At 38.7% G+C, this 19244-nt stretch overlaps 1 protein-coding gene across 2 annotated transcripts; it reads left to right on the top strand.

The window, feature by feature from the left end:
* Positions 1-1613: 1613 nt before the first annotated feature.
* On the top strand, positions 1614-18644 carry LOC103723309 (trihelix transcription factor GT-1). 2 transcript variants are annotated; one of them, XM_039130893.1, is made up of 5 exons: positions 1614-2677; positions 4381-4419; positions 11767-11898; positions 12212-12439; positions 13417-17918. In XM_039130893.1, exons 1-5 carry the CDS (start codon positions 2053-2055, stop codon positions 13419-13421), a joined length of 1029 nt encoding a protein of 342 aa, XP_038986821.1. In that variant the 5' UTR covers positions 1614-2052; the 3' UTR covers positions 13422-17918. The 2 variants fall into 2 exon arrangements, with proteins under 2 accessions (XP_038986821.1, XP_008812414.1); XM_008814192.4 differs by lacking the exon at positions 13417-17918 and adding an exon at positions 17925-18644 and having other exon boundaries at positions 1625-2677.
* The last annotated feature ends 600 nt before the right edge of the window (positions 18645-19244 follow it).

Here is a 19244-nt window from a genome sequence, read left to right as displayed (position 1 = left end):
CTTGTTACTCAATATTTTGTAAGGATTTACAAAATAGATCCTGTTGTGGGATGGGGTTCCCAGTTTAGTCCCACATCGGCTAATCAGCGGAAAGGTCTGTGCCTTATAATGAGGAGGTGCAAACCTTTCCTCCAGAGGGCCCTTTTGTGGGGCAAAACCGTGAAGGGGGGCGGCAGCCGCTGGGCCGGTTCACCCGATCCCTGGAGCGGGCCCTGATGGGGACAAAACCGTGCGGGGGGGCAGCAGCCGCTGGGCCGGTTCACCCGATCCCTGGAGCGGGCCCTGATGGGGACAAAACCGTGCGGGGGGGGCAGCAGCCGCTGGGCCGGTTCACCCGATCCCCAAAGCGGAAAATACCTCTGGAAGGGACGCGGATGCTTTCCCTGCTCGGCCGGTGTGCGGGCTGGTGTCGGGGTGCAAATCCCGCATCAGATGGCGCTAGAGGAAGGGACCCGGCCACGCACAGACCTTCTCGCTAGGGGGGCTGTGTTATGGGATGGGGTTCCCAGTTTAGTCCCACATCGGCTAATCAACGGAAAGGTCTGTGCCTTATAATGAGGAGGTGCAAACCTTTCCTCCAGAGGGCCCTTTTGTGGGGCAAAACCGTGAGGGGGGGCGGCAGCCGCTGGGCCGGTTCACCCGATCCCTGGAGCGGGCCCTGATGGGGACAAAACCGTGCGGGGGGGCGGCAGCCGCTGGGCCGGTTCACCCGATCCCCAAAGCGGACAATACCTCTGGAAGGGACGCGGATGCTTTCCCTGCTCGGCCGGTGTGCGGGCTGGTGTCGGGGTGCAAATCCCGCATCAGATCCCGTCCAAGGCAATACTTGTCTTCAATATTGAGGACGAGTTGGGCAATGTGATGGAAGTGGTATTAAAGTTAAAACAGTTTCTTTACATAAGCCATTCCCCATTTATGTTGAGGTTGCTTAGGCTTAGAAACTAATGTACATCCAAAGTATAACAACCGAGGACCTCATCCAAAATGGCTATCCGGAAGGGATTATTTGGATTTCTTAATCATGTATAAGTACCTAAAATCTATCCAGCAAATAACCGATATGAGACTTAATTTAAGTCTTGACGCCTTCGTCAGACTAAGAGTTCAAATCTAATCACAAGCACCAGGATTGGCCTATAGTCAGCTCTAATGAATCCGTGCTGCAGTATCTCCTAGTTCACATAGGTTACGAATTGGGTCCGCTCTGATGTAGTGATACATTAGAAACTTTCTACTTCCTCAGAGAAATGCATCTTTCAGTCTTCTTCTTCTCTTGCCATAGCATCTCAAAGTTATGAGGTGAATCCAATGGTCAATTATTCATTATACCAAGATTCGTCGTACCGGTACCGGACTCTATATCGGTGCCGCACTAGATAGGCGTACCGAGTATCAGTATGGCATAGTAAGCAGTACGTCAAGCGTACCGATACTAACATACTGGTACCGATATCTATCGGTACTAATATGGTATATTTAGCATATACCATATATTATACCATCAAGTAGTATTGGGAAAGCAATCTTTCTACAAAATTATGAGGCCTTGCCGTAAAATCTTTCTACTCCCTCTTGAGAGTGAGTGAGAGAGAGAGAGAGAGATTGCGGCCGACCTCTTTTCGTAAGAGCCGGACACAAAGTACACTTCTCAAGGCCCAAACTCTCCGCAAACTTCCTACGCTTCCTCCCTTTCCCTCTCCCACGCCAATCTCCCACTCCTAAGGGAGAGAAAAGGTCGCACCTTTCCAACCCCAAAACCCTCCCCAATCCCTCCTCACTCTCTCTCCCTCCTTCGATCTTGAAACCCATCCTTAATCCCAAGAAATGGTCTCTCTTCCCCTTCTCCCCTTGTCTAAACCCCATCTAAAACCCAACTAGAAATTCCTTGTCCCCTGTCCCTGAAACCCAAATTTTCCTTTTGTCTTGATCTCTTTTTCTTCCCTTTCCTAAGATTCTGTCGGTATCTACTAGCCCTTGTTCTGGAGTGATCTGAGACATGGGTTTTGGTTTTCTGGAAGTCCATTTTGATACCAAATTTCTCATCTTGGTCCGATGTCTCTACTCACTCTAGACCAATACCTCTCCCAGTCCGTCCTCCCTTGCTTCCGGAGTCGAGAGGACGACGGCGACGAGGAGGAGCAGGGAAGAAGGAAGAGCATGTACTTGTCTGACAAGCCTCGATCGGTTGATTACTACAAAGAAGACGGCCGCGGCATGATGATCCAGGTCGCTGGCAATGGCGGCCTGCCGCCGCCTCAGCAGCAGCCGCAGCAGCAGATGATTTTGGCCGACAGCAGCGGGGAGGACCACGAGGTGAAGGCGCCCAAGAAGCGGGCTGAGACCTGGGTCCAGGAGGAGACGCGGAGCCTTATAAGCCTCCGGCGGGAGATGGATGCGCTGTTCAATACCTCCAAGTCGAACAAGCACTTGTGGGAGCAGATCTCGGCGAAGATGAGGGACAAGGGATTCGACCGGTCGCCGACCATGTGCACGGACAAGTGGCGAAACCTGCTGAAGGAATTCAAGAAGGCGAAGCACCAAGCGAAGGGGAGCGGGGCCGCGAAGATGTCGTACTATAAGGAGCTTGATGAGATGCTCAAGGAGAGGAGCAAGAACGCAGCTTATAAGAGCCCCCCGGCCTCCAAGGTTGATTCTTACCTGCAGTTTTCCGATAAAGGTATTATTCATTTGATCCTCTTTCGAGTTATTAAATTTGGATTCTGATTTGATGGAAAGTTTTTGTTGATTGATCGACGGATGAAAAGAGGTCTTTTGACATTTTGCATTGATTGTCATTTTGGCCATTTGGAGACATGGTCCTCCCTTGCCCAGGAATTAATGCATGGGCTTGAGAGTAGGATATGAGGGTGATTCTGCTTGAATCCATTTCCTGACTTTGCAAACAATTGTGGATCGCATGCATGTTTCACAAACTGTTTACTCTTTCATGGGATGTTTATGTTACAAAATACTTTCTTTAGCAAAATCTGGACATTTTAGTGTATCTATCACCATGTCTGTAGTATGCTGGCAGTGTATTCCCTAAGACACCAAAGCCAGTTTCGTGCATGTACCTTGCTTTTTCATGACTCCATATAATATCTCCCTTGAAACATGTATGCGAATACTTCTGAGACTAAAATCTTTTGGACAGCCTGGAGACCCCAAATTTTACTTATTATATGCCTAGGTTTTCCTACCTGCGTTTTGATTCAAAATAGAATTCTAATTACTCAAGTCTTACACTGTAACTGCCTACAGAGAGTTGTAACTCAAATAAGTTTAACTCCATAATTTTTTTGGAAAATAAAAATAATAATTGTATTCCTTCAACAAATATGAATTCTTTTCAGTGGTGATGAGTTTTTGGCCTCTGTGGGTTGTATCTATTTTCTTTTCCATGGACCTTCCGTATTTTTCCTCATAGATTTTGATGTACTATGACATAGAAATCATCAAAGTGATATCAAAACCCATGCTACATCATTCTGCGCTGCTTCTAGCACCAGCTTATCTAATTTGCTTGATGAGCAGTAATTTGATTTAACTTTAGGTACCTTCATCCACAATACTACTATATCATAAATTTGCATTATTGGAATGCTCTTTCTTGCTTGGAAAATTCATGGATCTCCCGCTCTAATACAATTACCCTTTCTGAGAGTGTTCTAAAACATTAGAGCAGGAGTGAAGTGTAGGGTGACTATAGACCATAGGATAAGGCCTTTGCTTGATCATTTTTTGGGAGAGTGCTCTTTGTTTATTTCTGTACAGTGGATCATTGACCTAGGCTTTTGGGTTTTGTTGCCAAGCATTAGAAGTGAACGGTGGAGAGAGCTCTTCCTCATAAAGTATTCGATGAATTGTCTAAACTTGAAGTGTTGATATATGAATATGTGGACTCTAAATTTTGCTGAATGGAGCATGACATAAGATTCAATGTGAAAAGTAAGCTAACAGAACTCATGGGTTTATGACTATATCATTTTCCTAACAAATTTATCAAAAAAAATTGAAGTCTATAGGATATTTCTTGACCTGTGAATTGTTGCCACTATGAGCATTTGGGTTCTATTTTCAGATTAAGCTTACCAATTTGTTGTCTTTAGACTATGGTGTTGCACAAAATGATTGATCTTTGCTCCAGCAAAATTAGATGGTAATGTTACTGTTTTTTGTTCCTGTCTTTCACCTCTTTTGAGATGTTAATAAATTGTAATAGGCTGCATGTTTGTTGTTTCATCGTTTGCATTTAATCAAGTTAGCTGCATGACTACATCCAATCAACCACACCCTCTATGTACTGGCAGTTACTTCTTGTGACTGCTTGATTATTTATTTGATTATTTAATTATTTATTTATTTCTTCTGTTTTTGTAGGTCTCGATGATGCTAACATTTCATATGGGTCTGTGGAAGGTATTCGACTGTAACTTTAGAATTCATGATAATTCCCTCTTTACATGGTTAATTAGTTGGTTTTGCATATACATAATCAATTTTTGATTGTTTTCCTTTTGTGTAGTTTAGTTTTCACAGTACTTTTGTGAATGTTATTCTTCAGGGTTGGTTTAATTTCTGCTTTCTCGGCCACATGTCATTGCACACAACAGATTACTTATGTAGCTCGTAATCATATGGTTGAGATTTTTGAGAGGCTCTAGATGGCAACCGATTGTAATTTAAACAAAACTTTGGAAGATATCATGAAAATATAGAAGGGGAAACTAGAAGTAACATATTACTGAAAAAAAAATTCTCAACTATAGGTATAATTGAGATAAAATAAGACATGTTTTCCCCCCAAAACTTGAAAAAGGAGCCAATGTTTTTTTCCTGTCGTAGTAATATCAGTGAAAATCTTCAGATGAATATTACTGTAGTATGTTGGTACTAGTAATTGGTGGTATGATTGGGAAAACCTAGTCTTTAAAACAGTTCGTGTACTTTTCGAATAAATCATAGATTGGTAAGGTGTTGAATATAGTAAAGGGACTGTCGGCTATCCAATTTATGCCAATTAGCACATTCTAGCTGCTCTATGCTGAGTAACATGCCCATAAAGTAGGATATTTCCTTCAGTTGGGATGAAGTTGGAGGCAAGTTACATAATGTTTGTAAAAACTTGAGCATACTCACCTATGTCATACTTGCTTGTCTCTTAGTGCCTTATAATGAGAGTGAATCCAAAGTCTAAATACTGTGCTTTAATGGTTAGCATATGGCATGTGCTCTAGTGCTAATTACTAGTAGGGGCATAAAACTAGAATTCTTGCATAGTCTTGTATGTTGAAGTAACTATTTTTCTATAACCATTATTAAACCTAAGTTAGAAAATAGGAGAGGACAGATTAGAGGAGCAATGGTTATCATGGAACCAAGTTGGAAGAGTAATAGGCATACTATGTAGGGTGTAAATGAGCCAACTCAAGCTCGGTTTGATACTGTAAATGGTCAGCTTGAGCTTGGCTCAAGTTTGAGTTCAGTTGGGAATACACAGATCATGCTTGGCTTGTTTCATGTTGAGCCGGCTAAATAGAGCTCGATTCAACTTGATAATTGGAATGGGTTTGATTGGAGGAAGAGTAGGAGATGGATGGAGAGATCCAAATTGGGAGCCAAAGGGGAGGGGGAGAGGAGGGAGAGGGAGTTAGTTGATGTTGTAGTTGCTTGAAGAGAGCCATGGAAGCCATGAGAACTCAAGGGATGGCATCGAGCAAAATGGGAGTTCCAAGGATAATGCCGTTGAGCCTTTAAGAGACAACTCAAAGAGGAAGAGAGAAAGAGAAAGAAGGAGGCAGAAGGAGATAGAGAATTGGAGACAGGAAATAGAGGGATGGGATGGTGTTTGAAAGAGTGAGAGGCTGAAGAGATGTTGGGCTTGACCTCTTTTATTTCAGCCCATTTATCCAATGATCCTAAATCATCAAATCTATGATCTAATGGCTACAATGCTTCACCTTCAACTCAAAAATGCAATTGTTAGACTTAAGATCTAATGGCTTAGGCATATCTTGATTCTACATAAATATTTGTAATACTTAATTTTAACTATAGCATATCAATTAATTCTTATTAATTAAAACTAAAAGTAATATTTATGTATTTATGTTTTGACCTATATCGAGCTGTCCACAATTGAAGCAAGCCTTGTTTGTGTTCAATTTATTTATCTTTTGAACTAAAAGATTTCAATTCATGCTCAACTCATTTACTATTTGAATGAATCAATATCTAGCTCAATTTCGAGCCAAACATGAGCTACTTGCACGTAGTCTGTTCTTTTGAGAACCTTACAATGTGGTGAGGATGGCCAAGTCTAAGGAGCTATGGAGCAATAATATCTCAAAGTGAGCTACTTGACAACGCTATTGCTTAGGGCAACTGGAGTTGTTACTGCAGAAAAGTTGCAACTTGATGAGTTGAAGGGCCTAGTGGAGAACTGCCATTGTCTTGAAATGGTCTATTCACAATGCTTTGAACTAGATATTTGCTTGTGATGAGTTTGCTTCATGCTCCTCAACTTTCACATTGGTTTGAACTAAATCTAAGTTTGGTACTCTTCTGCAAGCTATGATGACTTAAGACTAAGATTAGGCTATAATAGTGGGCTATATCATGTGTTATGATGCTAGGGTTTTTGGCACTGATGAGGAAAAAGGATCAAACTTTGTAGTTGAGATGTTATGATGAGCTTAAAATTCAGTAATACCAAAGTTTATTTTAATATATTGGCAGGTCAATAATAACCATCTTACCCACCTCAAAGGGGATCTAAGTAGACTACAAACATGTATTCATGAATTACATCATACCTTCTGAAGAGGTGAAGAAACTGACAACATAAATAGGGTTCTTGGCTCAACTACATGGTTAGAGCTCAAGAAAGAGTTGGAGATGCAACACCTTCCTCAGAATAAGGAAATTCTATTTAGGAGTCTTGAAGCTGGACAAGTTCTTGTTGAAAAATATGTTGATACGTTCATCCTCTCATGCTTATCATCAGGTGGATGTCAATGGTGGTCAAGCTCATCTTCTTCTTGCTTGGGCTCTGACAGTAAGTGGAACAAGTGCTTCAGTTGCGGGGGATTCAAATACTGGTTCAAAAGATGCAACAACTTAAGTTGTTGTAGGACTCAAAGTTGAACTTTAGACATGAGATTGAATTTAAGTTTCGGAATCTTCTACCCAAGGTAATACACCTGCTTTAGAATCTTCCAAATTTTGATGCAGCACCCGCTTCCTAAGCGCTTCCTTTCTAAAAATGTTTTCTAAAGTATTTGCTTCCCAACACGCGCACCCGCATCTGATGCCGCACTTGCTCCTACTTCTGGAACTAGACATGGAAATGCATGCAAGGTTGAGGGCAATATTTGTACTAGGAGTCATCACAAAAAGGGCAACGGATATGACTAAGGCAAGGACTTTTAAGATCAAGGTCTCACAGAAGACCACATCTTTTCAATCGATACATGTATTGTAAGGCTACAAGTGCTCTCAAGAAAATAAAAATGAAAAGGAGTATAATAAGTATGGCATAGTGCTAGGAGCTTTAATAGTTTTGGTGAGATTAAGATCATAAAGGCTCTTACAAGAACTTAGGATGCACTCTATCAGGACATGTTTTGAGACATGGTTGGATGCATGAGTGACAAACAATTGTGTTGATGAAGGTCAAAATGTTTGGCCTTGTTCTTTGGATTAGAACAAGATGAAGGTAGTTAGCTTACGGTCTAGTAGGTTGAGGGCATTAAAGAAGTAGTCCATGTGCATGTCAAATCATAGAAGAGGAACTTGGCGATTATGGTTTCATAGATGAATATAAGGTTATCCTTTTTATTGATTTCTCCTGGGAGGCCAAGCTTATCATGTTTCTTTTATTTGGAATGCCATGCATTATGAACGAAGACATGCCATGTATGGTTCCTAATGTCAGAAGATTAGTTAAGGGGAAATTTAAGGCTTTATTATTGACCTAAAGGTTGACAATTTTATGACTGGTTGGGTTGAAGGCAAGTGAGAATAATACGCAACAATAATTGCTATTTGGTTATGCTTTGGATGGTTGAAGAGCAGGAGACATTGAACCTTGGTCTAAGTGCATGCAATAAATGGTCAGTATGTAGAGACCTGAATTTGAAAGAACAGGGTTAACACAAGAGACTCCATCATGCAAGAAGGCATGCACACAATAAAGGTGTTCATGCGACTGGATGGAAGGAGATTGATACCTAGAGGGGGATTTCTCAGTTGGAAGAGGAGCAAGAGTCTATGCAATCCCCAAAAAAATTAAGATTGTTTACTGTGCTATAAAAATCATTTGGATATGAGAGGATGTTACAATTACAAAGGAGGTCTTAGGTTGCCCAGTAAAGTTATTGTATATCTGTATAGTGGAGAAGTACTTTAAAATTTATTGCAGAACTTCTAGGTTTTTTGCGATTGCTAGATATTTGCCACTTGGCTAAATCTCAATCACTTTGAATATGAAACAATTCTATACAAATCGAGGTTCGTCGAACCGGTACCAAGACATGTATCGGTCAGTGACCGGTACAGTTCAGTACCGGTTCGAACCGGACGGAATTGTCCGGTTCTGGCCAATTCTAGCCGATTCCGGTCGGTTGGGCCACATCCAATCAAGTTGTGAACCCTAAGGGGTCGGAACCGTTTCATAGAATATTACATCGACTGTTCTTTTTCATGTGATCTATAACTGGATTTTATTTTAATTGGATATAATTGGGATACTTTAGTGGACTAGATATATGGATGGAAATGTCGTTCGAGCCAGAGGCACGTCGGGTTGGACCGACATGGATTTGGCTTGTGGGTGCAGACATTTGTAGATTTGGCCCGAGCTCGAGACTAAGAGTTAAAGCTCGAAACAATTTGAGGCTGGTTGGATAGGTCCTTGGCCTGGTCCAAGCCTAGCATGAAGCCTAAATAATATTTAATTAATTTATAAAATTATATTTTACTTTATTTGATATGTTTAGATCTTGATCATCTATTTGAAATGGATGGATGGGATTGAATATCCTAAAACAGAACCCTAATTTCCTTTTATCCACTCGTGCTCTCCCTTTCTACTACTCCGGATCCCCTACTCCACCCCTCCATCTATTACTTCCCTTCTACTCCTTCGAACTCTCCCACTGGCGGGGCCACCAACTCTCCTTTTCTCTCTTCCACCGCCCCTTCTCTCCCTCCTTTTCTCTCTCCTTTTTTGCTCCTCCACCTCCCTTTCTATTACTCCGCCTACCCTTCTACTCCGCCTTCGTCAATTTGTCCCACCAGGGGGGCACCACCTTTCTATTCTTCTCCTCCGCTGACCATCGAAGGGCTCTAGCCTACCTTCGTTGGCTGAGAGAGAGATACAGAGAGGGTGGCAGCAGATGGAAAAAAGGAGGCGGGTTTGATTTGGACCCAACATTTTTGAGCTAGTTGGCTTGATTGAGGTTGGGCCCTGTTTGGACTTAGGGCAGGGCTCATGTTCAAGTCAAAATCAGGCTTGGGTCAAAGCTTATAGAGATTTTGCAGACTTAGGCTTGACTAGAAGCCCCCAACAATTTTTCAGGCCAGGCTCGAGCAAGAGGGTAGTCTGATTGACCTTGCTTGATTCTAGCCCTAACTAGATACTTAAATTCAGCATTGAATATGGTCATATGGATGTGATGCCACCTGTACCTCTGCTGCATTCTCGCTTGTACCACTATTAGTGGATGTGATGCCACTTCCACGGTTCCACCTCGGCCGCATTCTTACTTGTACCATATTGCGCTACCATTTTTGCATATGATTGCATGGGCACAAGCACAGTAATCAGATTTTAAAAGTGCTATAGAGCAAATGTGAGAAGAAATAGAAGTCAAAAATTGAGAGTGTGTATGTGCGTGCGTGCGTGTATGTTTTAATGCTATTAATTTATTTGTTAAATTACTGATGATAAATATCAAATATAAAATAATACATATTTCCTAACTTGTGACTATTTTTCTGTGTTTTTCGTCTTGTTTAATAGGTTATGAAACTACTAGTTATGTATACGATTGGACTTAATAAAGACCTATATGATGTTGACACATTTACACCCATAAATATGCTCTAACGCATACTTTGATTATATGTTGTATTTGTGGATGTGATGCCACCTCTACCTCCGTTGCATTCTTACTTGTGCCATATTGCACTACCATTCTTGCATATGATTGCATGGGCACGAGCACAATAATCAGATTTTAAAAGTGCTATAGAGCAAATGTGAGAAGAAATAGAACTCAAGAATTGAGAGTGTGTATGTGTGCATGCGTGTGTGTGTTTTAATCCTATTAACTTATTTGTTAAATTACTAATGATAAATATCAAATATAAAATAATACGTATTTTCTAACTTGTGATAATTGTTCTATATTTTTAGTTTTGTTTACTAGGTTATGAAACTACTAGTTATGTATATGATTGGACTTAATAAGGACCTTTTACACCCACAAATGTGTTCTAACGCATACTTTGATTATATTTTGCACTCATCACTACACAAATGATAATCTTCCTTTCATATATCAACAAAACTTATGGCTTTTTCTAATTATCCTCTTAGTTACCCATTTAAAATATCGATTTGCCTAGCTTTTATCGAGTGTTCAAGGCATTTTCGCATGGAGAGTTAATCAATCACTATCTGCCTAACCATTCTTGTTTTAGTTAGCAAACTTAAACTATATTTAATATCTCATAATTTTGTGAGTCTGGATCTTTTCTACGATCCTAAACTTTTGATCACCCCTTGATAATCAAGTTGTTTGACCTAGGAATTTTGATTAAATGGGTTGAGCATTGCCACCCCTTACATACGTACATGCATGTATACGTACATACATGTATATATGTCTATATATGTATATATGTATATGTATATACATATACATATGCATATACATGCATACATACATATATGGGTGGCAAATGGATTGGGCTGGACCATGTATGCGTCGGGCAAGATGTAGGATAGGTTAAAATCTGTCAACCCTAACCCAACTTGCTTATTAAACATGTTATAAATCCAGATTCGAACCTGACCATTTTATTCAACAAGTAACCTAACTACAACAGGTTGAATTAAGTTAAACGGGTTAAGCATTGCCACCCCAATGTTTTATGAAGATCTAGCTATATGTTAGATGTGATGGGGTTACATATATACATAGACTATGCTTTTCTTTGAGAAGAGGTGGTATATTATCCGAATAAATGGCAGAGTCAAAATGAGCTCCAAGAGATTAGATATAATTTTGTCCTGAAACATGGCACTGCCATGTATAGTTGTGTGAAGGTAGATACAAAATTTTTATGTAGATCTAGTTATATGTTAGATGTATTGGGGTTGCATTTCAAGAAAATTGTGTTAAGAAGAGTTACATAACAATAAACCCTGAAACTATTGTACAATAAGTGGTTGGAACCTTGATTAAGTCAATCTATTTTTTAGTACTGGCTCTTTAATAATATTTCTGGTCATTTATGGTTCTCATTTGCACGCATAAAATATGCATTTTTGCCTCATATGCATTTGATATGCCTTTGGCCTGTTCATCTCATGAATATGAAGGCCATAGTTTCTTATGATCTTTGCTTCATAAGTTTTACATGGGTAAACTTGTGAACTTTGTATATTGCTCTTGCTGGGAAATAAATATGTTCAACCATACAAATCCATATTTAACCTTCTGAATCTGTTAAGAGAACTATTTTTGTGAATATCAGGGAATGGTAGGTCAACACTCAATGTGGACAGGCGTTTGGATCATGAGAGAAATCCTCTTGCCATAACAGCAGCTGATGAAGTGGCAACTAATGGTGTTCCCCCTTGGAGTTGGAGAGACACCCCTGCTAATGGTAGCGCACCTTTAGTTGCAGTCTAGATAAATTATTGCATTGTGTTGTTTATTGGTTCTTATGTGCCTCAGAAGCATGAAAATTTTCTTGGTTTCTGGGAAAATGAATCTTCTAAGACCAGATGCAAGTTTCAGGAGATGTTTAAGCTTTATGCCAAAAGTGATATTCCAAAGTGGATATCACTATCTGTTGTTGATACAATATCTTCTGCCTATCTTGATATAACTTAATAAAATAGCACAGGTAGATGTACTGGCAGTTTTGCAAAAGTAATGCTTTCCTTCCATTGGTTTTGACTACTTTTTTTTGGTAGGTGGTGATAATCGTACCTCATATGGTGGAAGGGTTATTTCAATCAAGTGGGGAGACTACACTAGAAAGATAGGTATTGATGGCAGCACAGAGGCAATAAAGGATGCAATCAAATCAGCATTTGGAATAAGGACTAAAAGGGCATTTTGGCTGGAGGATGAAGATGAGGTGGTTCGCAGCCTTGATAGGGACATGCCGCTGGGAACCTATACTCTTCATCTTGACGATGGTAATGATAAAATGTTTACATCTTTTTTGACGGTCTGCTATAAATTCCTTTAAGATTTTGTGTAATGGTTATCCAAATTTAACAGTTAAACATATTTTTCTATGTGTTTCAGAAAATTCATTTTTTATCTCCCTACAAATATTTGAATATTGCTTTCAGAATAGTTCAAGGGTGTTTGTAGATGGCACTATTATCTTTTCAGCATTTAATTTGCAATATTGGGTATAAGAGGCATATAATATTATTTCGTTATATGATTAGCATTGGGCAGATAGGGTGTAAAATCACTTTGAGATGCATCATTGATGCATGCCAACATGGCCTATGGGAAGATTTTCCAAGATGAGAGTAGAACCCACAATTTTACATGAATTATAAATCTAATACTTCTAATTATAGGTTTATCAATAACTTTGTAGGAGAAATTTTAGGATTTTATGGAGACTAACTGAAATGGTACAACCATGCATAAGAGAATAGGAGGTATCGGGAAAGATTTATGGAATTTTTTTTTAAAAAAAATAATTATGTGGTCCTTGATAATAAGAAGGGCAGAAGAGGACGCATAAAGTGAGCATGAATTTTAGGGTTTGGCATTGTGATGCCCATGAAACAAAAAAAATTAAACTTAAATAATAAGCATAAGAAATTTAGGAGTCTCGGTTGTTTTCTAGTCCCTTGAATGGAATATGTTGTTCAACATATATTGCTACATTGGCTGGAGGAAGTGGATGAGGAGAAAGGAAGGTTGATAAAAATCTTATTAGGTCAATCATGACCTTTTTATTAGTTTTTGTTTTCTACCTTCATATGCCCTCGCCCCCAACCCCAATAAGCCCAACTTTACAACTTTGCTCACGCCTCTACCATTTTGTATGAGGAAAAACTTCATGGCAAATCTCAGCATTTCCTTTATATTATTTCTTATTAAGTTCCTTAATAGTTAATAGTCTTCTCCTTGTTTCACTTTTTCATAGGGTGAAAATTGCATGAATTACGTACTGATGGGAAATAGTTTCTATGGGAAACTTTTGCAACCAACTTCAAGATTTATCATGATGGGTGAACTAGCTAGGTGAACATGGAGCATTATTGATCCACCAAAAAAGAAAAAGAAAAATCAGGTCTTGATATCTAAACCATGCCAATCTACAAAACCTCCTGAAATGGCCTTTACAGGCTTTGAATTCTAATTGTTATATTACTAACGCTTGAAACATGCAAATGCATATAATGTTTTGATTAGTTTGTCCATGGTGGAAATTATGTACCCAAACCTATTAGATTTCTCTATTGTTGGTCATTACTAAATGAGGGTTTATTGTTATTGTTGATCAAATGCAGGCCACATGAATATCAATTTTAGGCAGGCTTTAAGAGAGAGAAAAAAGATATCAAAAAAGTGAGTGCATTTAGACACTGAAACAAATACTGAGGAGAAAATTTGTAGAAGAGTGTACCCTGACCCCTTGACAGTCATGGGATTGGAAAGTAAAGGGTTATGTTGAAATCTGCACTGAATAATAATGTAAATTTATCATATGGACTAGGAAAATAAGCAAACTGGTTTTTGGAAAAAATAAAAACAAAGCAGCATTCTAAGGATACTGACATGAAAATCGGATTCTGGCACATAGATAGGCATTTGACTTAGCCAGAAGAAAAAGAAAAGAAGATACAGGTACATGTAGGAAAGTAAATAAATTATATGTTTATTTTTAAGATATCATATAAAAGAAAGCTTTAGAAGATATTATTTTTTAAGATCATTAGTATATATATTTCTTATCCAAAATTTCCTGCAGTCAAGGGTATGAAAAAACTAACATTTCACAAAGTTATTTTCATTTCTTCATTCGTGGTCAATCTCTTAAAGAACAAAAGTTTACCTCTAGCATCATTATGGTGGGTCAAATTCATTGTTGGAAAACCCCCTGCTCTAACCATCATTAAAGCTGAAATCAGTGAATTTGATAAGTTTATTAGTTATGAGGTGTTCTTGATTCCAATACATATCCGACAAAATCGTCAAGCTGAATGTGAGTGTCCATGCAACACAAGTAAATGCATTTTCTTCTAATAAAGTTTAAATAAATAAAAGAGATCATCTCCTTTTAGTCACACCTATGACATGTAGGTCAAACTAGAAATTATTATTTATGGATATAATTACATTACATATATTAATATTTTCTACGAACATGCACACAAGCAGGTGCATTATATTATCAGATAGCAGGTCATACCATCTCTTCCTCTCCTTGCTAAAGTTGGTAAGTTTTATAAGAAAAAAGGCACCTACCTTATTGAAGTATATGACTGCAGTCATTTTTGGTACTCCCATAAGTAGTAAATAATATATATTATTTAAATACATTAACATAAAGGACACCATTTCCTTGAGAAAAGAATAGTCATTTTGTCAAACATGGAAAACTATGGATACTTATTATTTTCTGAAACTAATCACTCCATATATTCTCTTCATTATTTTCAAGATCATGATATTTAAATTGCTTTCATATATTCCCCTATTTTTTATTTTATATCGATAAGTTTTTATGTATATTTTTTGTTCTGAGAAGCTTTGCACAAGCCTATATGCTCGTGATATGTGCCCGTATGTGTGTGCATGCATATATACACGGAATCTCTAATGTTCCAAAAACACAGTTATTTGTCATGACATGGACCTGAGTGCATGGCAGGTCATGAAGTTCGTCCATGATATTCAATAGCTTGGGCAGTCCTAAACTTTTATCAAAAGGAGTCATTTGTTGTATTACTACAAAATTGTTCATTTAAATATCACTTGAAAAATGAGTAATACACCTCAGAAAGTCTGAATTTTATTTTCTAGACATTTAAGTTGGTAACACAAGCAAGCAATTTGTAAGCATATTTTGTTGGCTCGAGATCGGCTTAGTAGAAGTTCACTCAAATAGTAAAGGATTTGAGCTTGATACTTACATTTGTTGTGTTTGATTAATCAAGGTCAAAATTCTATGAATAAAAAAACAAAATATATAATTTACTATCTATTTTATTTAACAAATAATATATAAAGAAGAATGTATTTAAGCTGTTAGTGTGACATATAATGGTGGAATTAGCTCAAAGCATGTGTATGTATGTATGTATGTATGTACATGTAAAGCCTAAGCGGGCCTTAGGTTCTCACAAATCACTTAAATAAGCTGTTCAACTCGATTTTGGCTTGACCTGCACCGAGCTGAAGCTTGGATTGCAAGCTGAGCTTAAGCATGATCTGCTTACTCAATCTCAGCTCATTTATGCCTTTCTAGGTATTTGAGCTATTATAGATCATGATGAATGGTGTGGATCATCGATTTGGACATCCCATCGTGCATGTTGGCTAGAGGGCGTACCTGAGTTAATTATGCTTTTTGGGCTTAAAAGCTTTTAGGAGTGTTTGCACATGATATTGTGAGAGTTACATTAATATCACAAGATATTTACTTACCCAGCACTGAATTTCCTTCATTTCCTTCCACTTCTCTAGATGTCCTCTCTCCTTGGTCCTTCCTCATTCTCCTCCCATAGTACTCCTCTCCATTTATTACCCTACACCAAAGCCCAAACCTTATCAATGCAATTTAGCAGGTAGGTCATCCATATGGAGAATCTAAAATGTTGATCATGATCTGAACATTTAATGCCTAAAAAGACGATAAGCATTTGTTTTGGAGGTATCTTGTTGAATAATAGCATGGTCATAACATTGATGGCGACAACTTAGAATTTGTTTTTTAAATTGCATTGTTGATCCTGTAATCCAAGAATTCAATATCTTTGATCTTGATCTCCTAAAGTAAAAATGGAAGCAAATAGTCATATCTAGCCCTTTAAGAAGTTCCTTTTATAGCTTTGTGGCTTCCAGATATATGTAAGAAATCTACAAATCATTGGATTTTTGATTTCAGAGTATCTTATCTGTTATAGATCATGATCAATTGTATGGATGGATTCTCAATGTGAATGGCACATCATGTGGCTTGAACTAATGAGATGCACACTCAATTCCTGCTGCTAGAAATAATCTAGGGCAGCTCTTTTTACAAACATAATCAGATCTGTCAGTTTTTTATTCGAGTTCATCTACATCTACAATGATTAGCATGAAATATAGAAATTTGATTGAGAACCCACTTTAAATCTTGCACCTGCTACTAGTCCCTTCCCTCCGTCCTCCCTTTGTTGATGTAACTGCTAATCATCTTCACTCCATATTCATTGTGTACCCTACTTAAACTGTACGAGTGACAAGCTGTATTAACCTTATCACTTAATCTCTTGTTAATCACTGACCAGTACTCAATTCATCTACTCTATTCCCACCTTCTCTCAGCCACACTATTCTTGGGTTAGTGCTGAGCTTGTGATTGACTTCCTCTTAGCTATTTCCATCTACTGCTAGCTTTTATTTATTCTCATCGCTTACTTCATGCCTTTGTCCCTTGTACCTAAATTTGATTGCTTACAGTGGAAGAAAGTGGTGAAGTGATCAGTGAAGTGATTAGATGGCTGAGTATCATGGTTGATAAAGGTGGTGGGGGAGGACTGAGGGGCAGACTTCCAAGGATTACGATGAAGATGTTAAGGACTTCCACACTCAGGTAATAAATAGATGTGGGCAGATTTGGAGGGGACATGAATGGAAGGGCAAGATGATGAAAGTTGCATGGCAGAGGGTTTGAACTCAAATCATCTAGTTCGACGAACATACTCATAGTTCCACCTGTTCAACAGATGACATGAGGGTATTATTGCTGCTTACCAATTTGTTTCTACTTCTGTTTTAAGTAACCAGCTGCGTGGAACAAGCAAAACATACACACGTGTGGGCGGGCGCGTTTGTGTTCATGGGCATGTGCATGCATGCACGTATGCTTGCATTTATAATTCTATACAATCAAAGGTGTTAGCTGCAGTGGTATTATGAATGTGTAGGGGCACCCTGGTTTTCTTACCAATGCATTAAATGCCACAAATGCAATGCATTTATCTCTGCAAGGTCAATTGAGAAATGGCAATGCGCCCTCATCTATTCAAATTCATGTCAGTACAATAGTGTCAAAATGGTTATTTTTGGGCAGTATCTTTACTCATGTATCCTGCAGTCATGATCACCTGGAGATGCTTGCATCTTATTAATGCAGAGCTGTCAGTCAGCTGCACGTTCTCAAACTTGCTTTTGGCTATTTAATGCAATGGCAAAGGTACATTTGTCCAAATTATGGGGATGATTGCATGTGAAAGTTTCAATACGGAGCATTTTGTCTGGATGACTTTGTAAACTCTTCTATGTTTTTTACATCTATGTTTTTTACATGGTCTTTTGAAAAATTACTGTTTCTCCGATTAATTTCTTCATATTCAAATTTTTGGAACGACAATTTATCTTGTTTCAACATAAATTGGTAGTTTTCTGATGTTTATATCCTGTTTTTTCTGATTGATTCAGGGATAACAATAAAAATTTGCATATATGATGAGACCGACCGCATACCAGTTCGAACTGAGGAAAAGACAATCTACACTCAAGAGGATTTCCGTGATTTCCTTAATCGCAATGGCTGGACTGGCCTAAGAGAGTTAAGTGGCTTTAGAGTCCTTGATACCATGGATGACCTTCATCCTGGAGCTGTGTATCAGGGTATCAGACTACTGGGTGATTAGGAAGCACCAAAAATATATTATGAACTCGAAGGACTAAACTATATACTTCAGCGATTCACAAAATGTTCATGCTGTTTGGCCAGTATGGGGTTGTGCACTGGATTATGGAGAATAGCTCTGAAGCTGTGTATCTGGGTATCAGACTACTTGGTCTATGAGGGAGCGCCAAAAATATGACGACTCAAAGCACCAGACAACTATATACTTCAGGGATCGACAAAATGTTCATGCTGTGTGACCATTATGGGGTTGCACTAACTTACTGAGAATATCTAAGTAGGAGTTTTAAATCAAACATCCTTCAAGTTCCTAGTGAAGCAACACCATCATTATCCATTCTTGTACACCATCGGATTAAAAATGTAGACTAGAAAATTTCTGTTGCAGTTTGATGTCCGATGAACCATTTCCACATCTGAGATGATGTAGCTGGACTCTGTTATTAACCTTGTTGATAAATCTACACGAAATGATTTTCGCTGAAAAGGTTTCAAACATGTCTGGACAGCTGCTGTTTTAGTGGGTGTGCAGTTGGTAATTACACTTCTCCATTTTGTCAGTTAAAAGGTTAAGTTGACCTTTTCACTCATGCAGCTGCTTAATATATCTTGCCATGTCCTTTATCTGTCCAAGGTGCTGTACCAGTCAGGTCAGGTCAATGAGAAGCAAGTTCACCTTTTTCCTTGTTTTAACCAATGACAGGTCTGAGATGGGTCTGAATCATGAGGAACTGGGCGGTTTTGCTCAATTCAGACAAGTTCCGGGCTCGCCCCGAACCAAAATTAGAACCGTTCTTGTTCCACATTGCTTCAGTTTGGTATCACCTCGGTTCGATATCACCCCATCCTGGTGGTTTGGATGATCAAAATGGATCTGCCTTTGCTGCTTTAGATCAAGAAGAAGAAATGGGAATAGATTTTATGAATGTAGAAGACCTGAAAGAGAATCAATTGTTTGGGTGAGGGGTATCTGGACTCCTGAAGAAGAAATGGGAATAGATTTTATGAATGTAGAAGACCTGAAAGAGACTGATGCACCCAATGTATTACATGATCCTACTTTTCTTGCCTTGAATAAAGAATGAGCAACCAACAACGGTTGGCTC

The sequence above is a fragment of the Phoenix dactylifera genome, chromosome 10, assembly GCF_009389715.1.
Source record: "Phoenix dactylifera cultivar Barhee BC4 chromosome 10, palm_55x_up_171113_PBpolish2nd_filt_p, whole genome shotgun sequence".
Lineage (NCBI taxonomy): Eukaryota > Viridiplantae > Streptophyta > Magnoliopsida > Arecales > Arecaceae > Phoenix > Phoenix dactylifera.
Note: the sequence above shows the minus strand (reverse complement) of the source record. Positions and strands in the feature narration are given on the sequence as shown.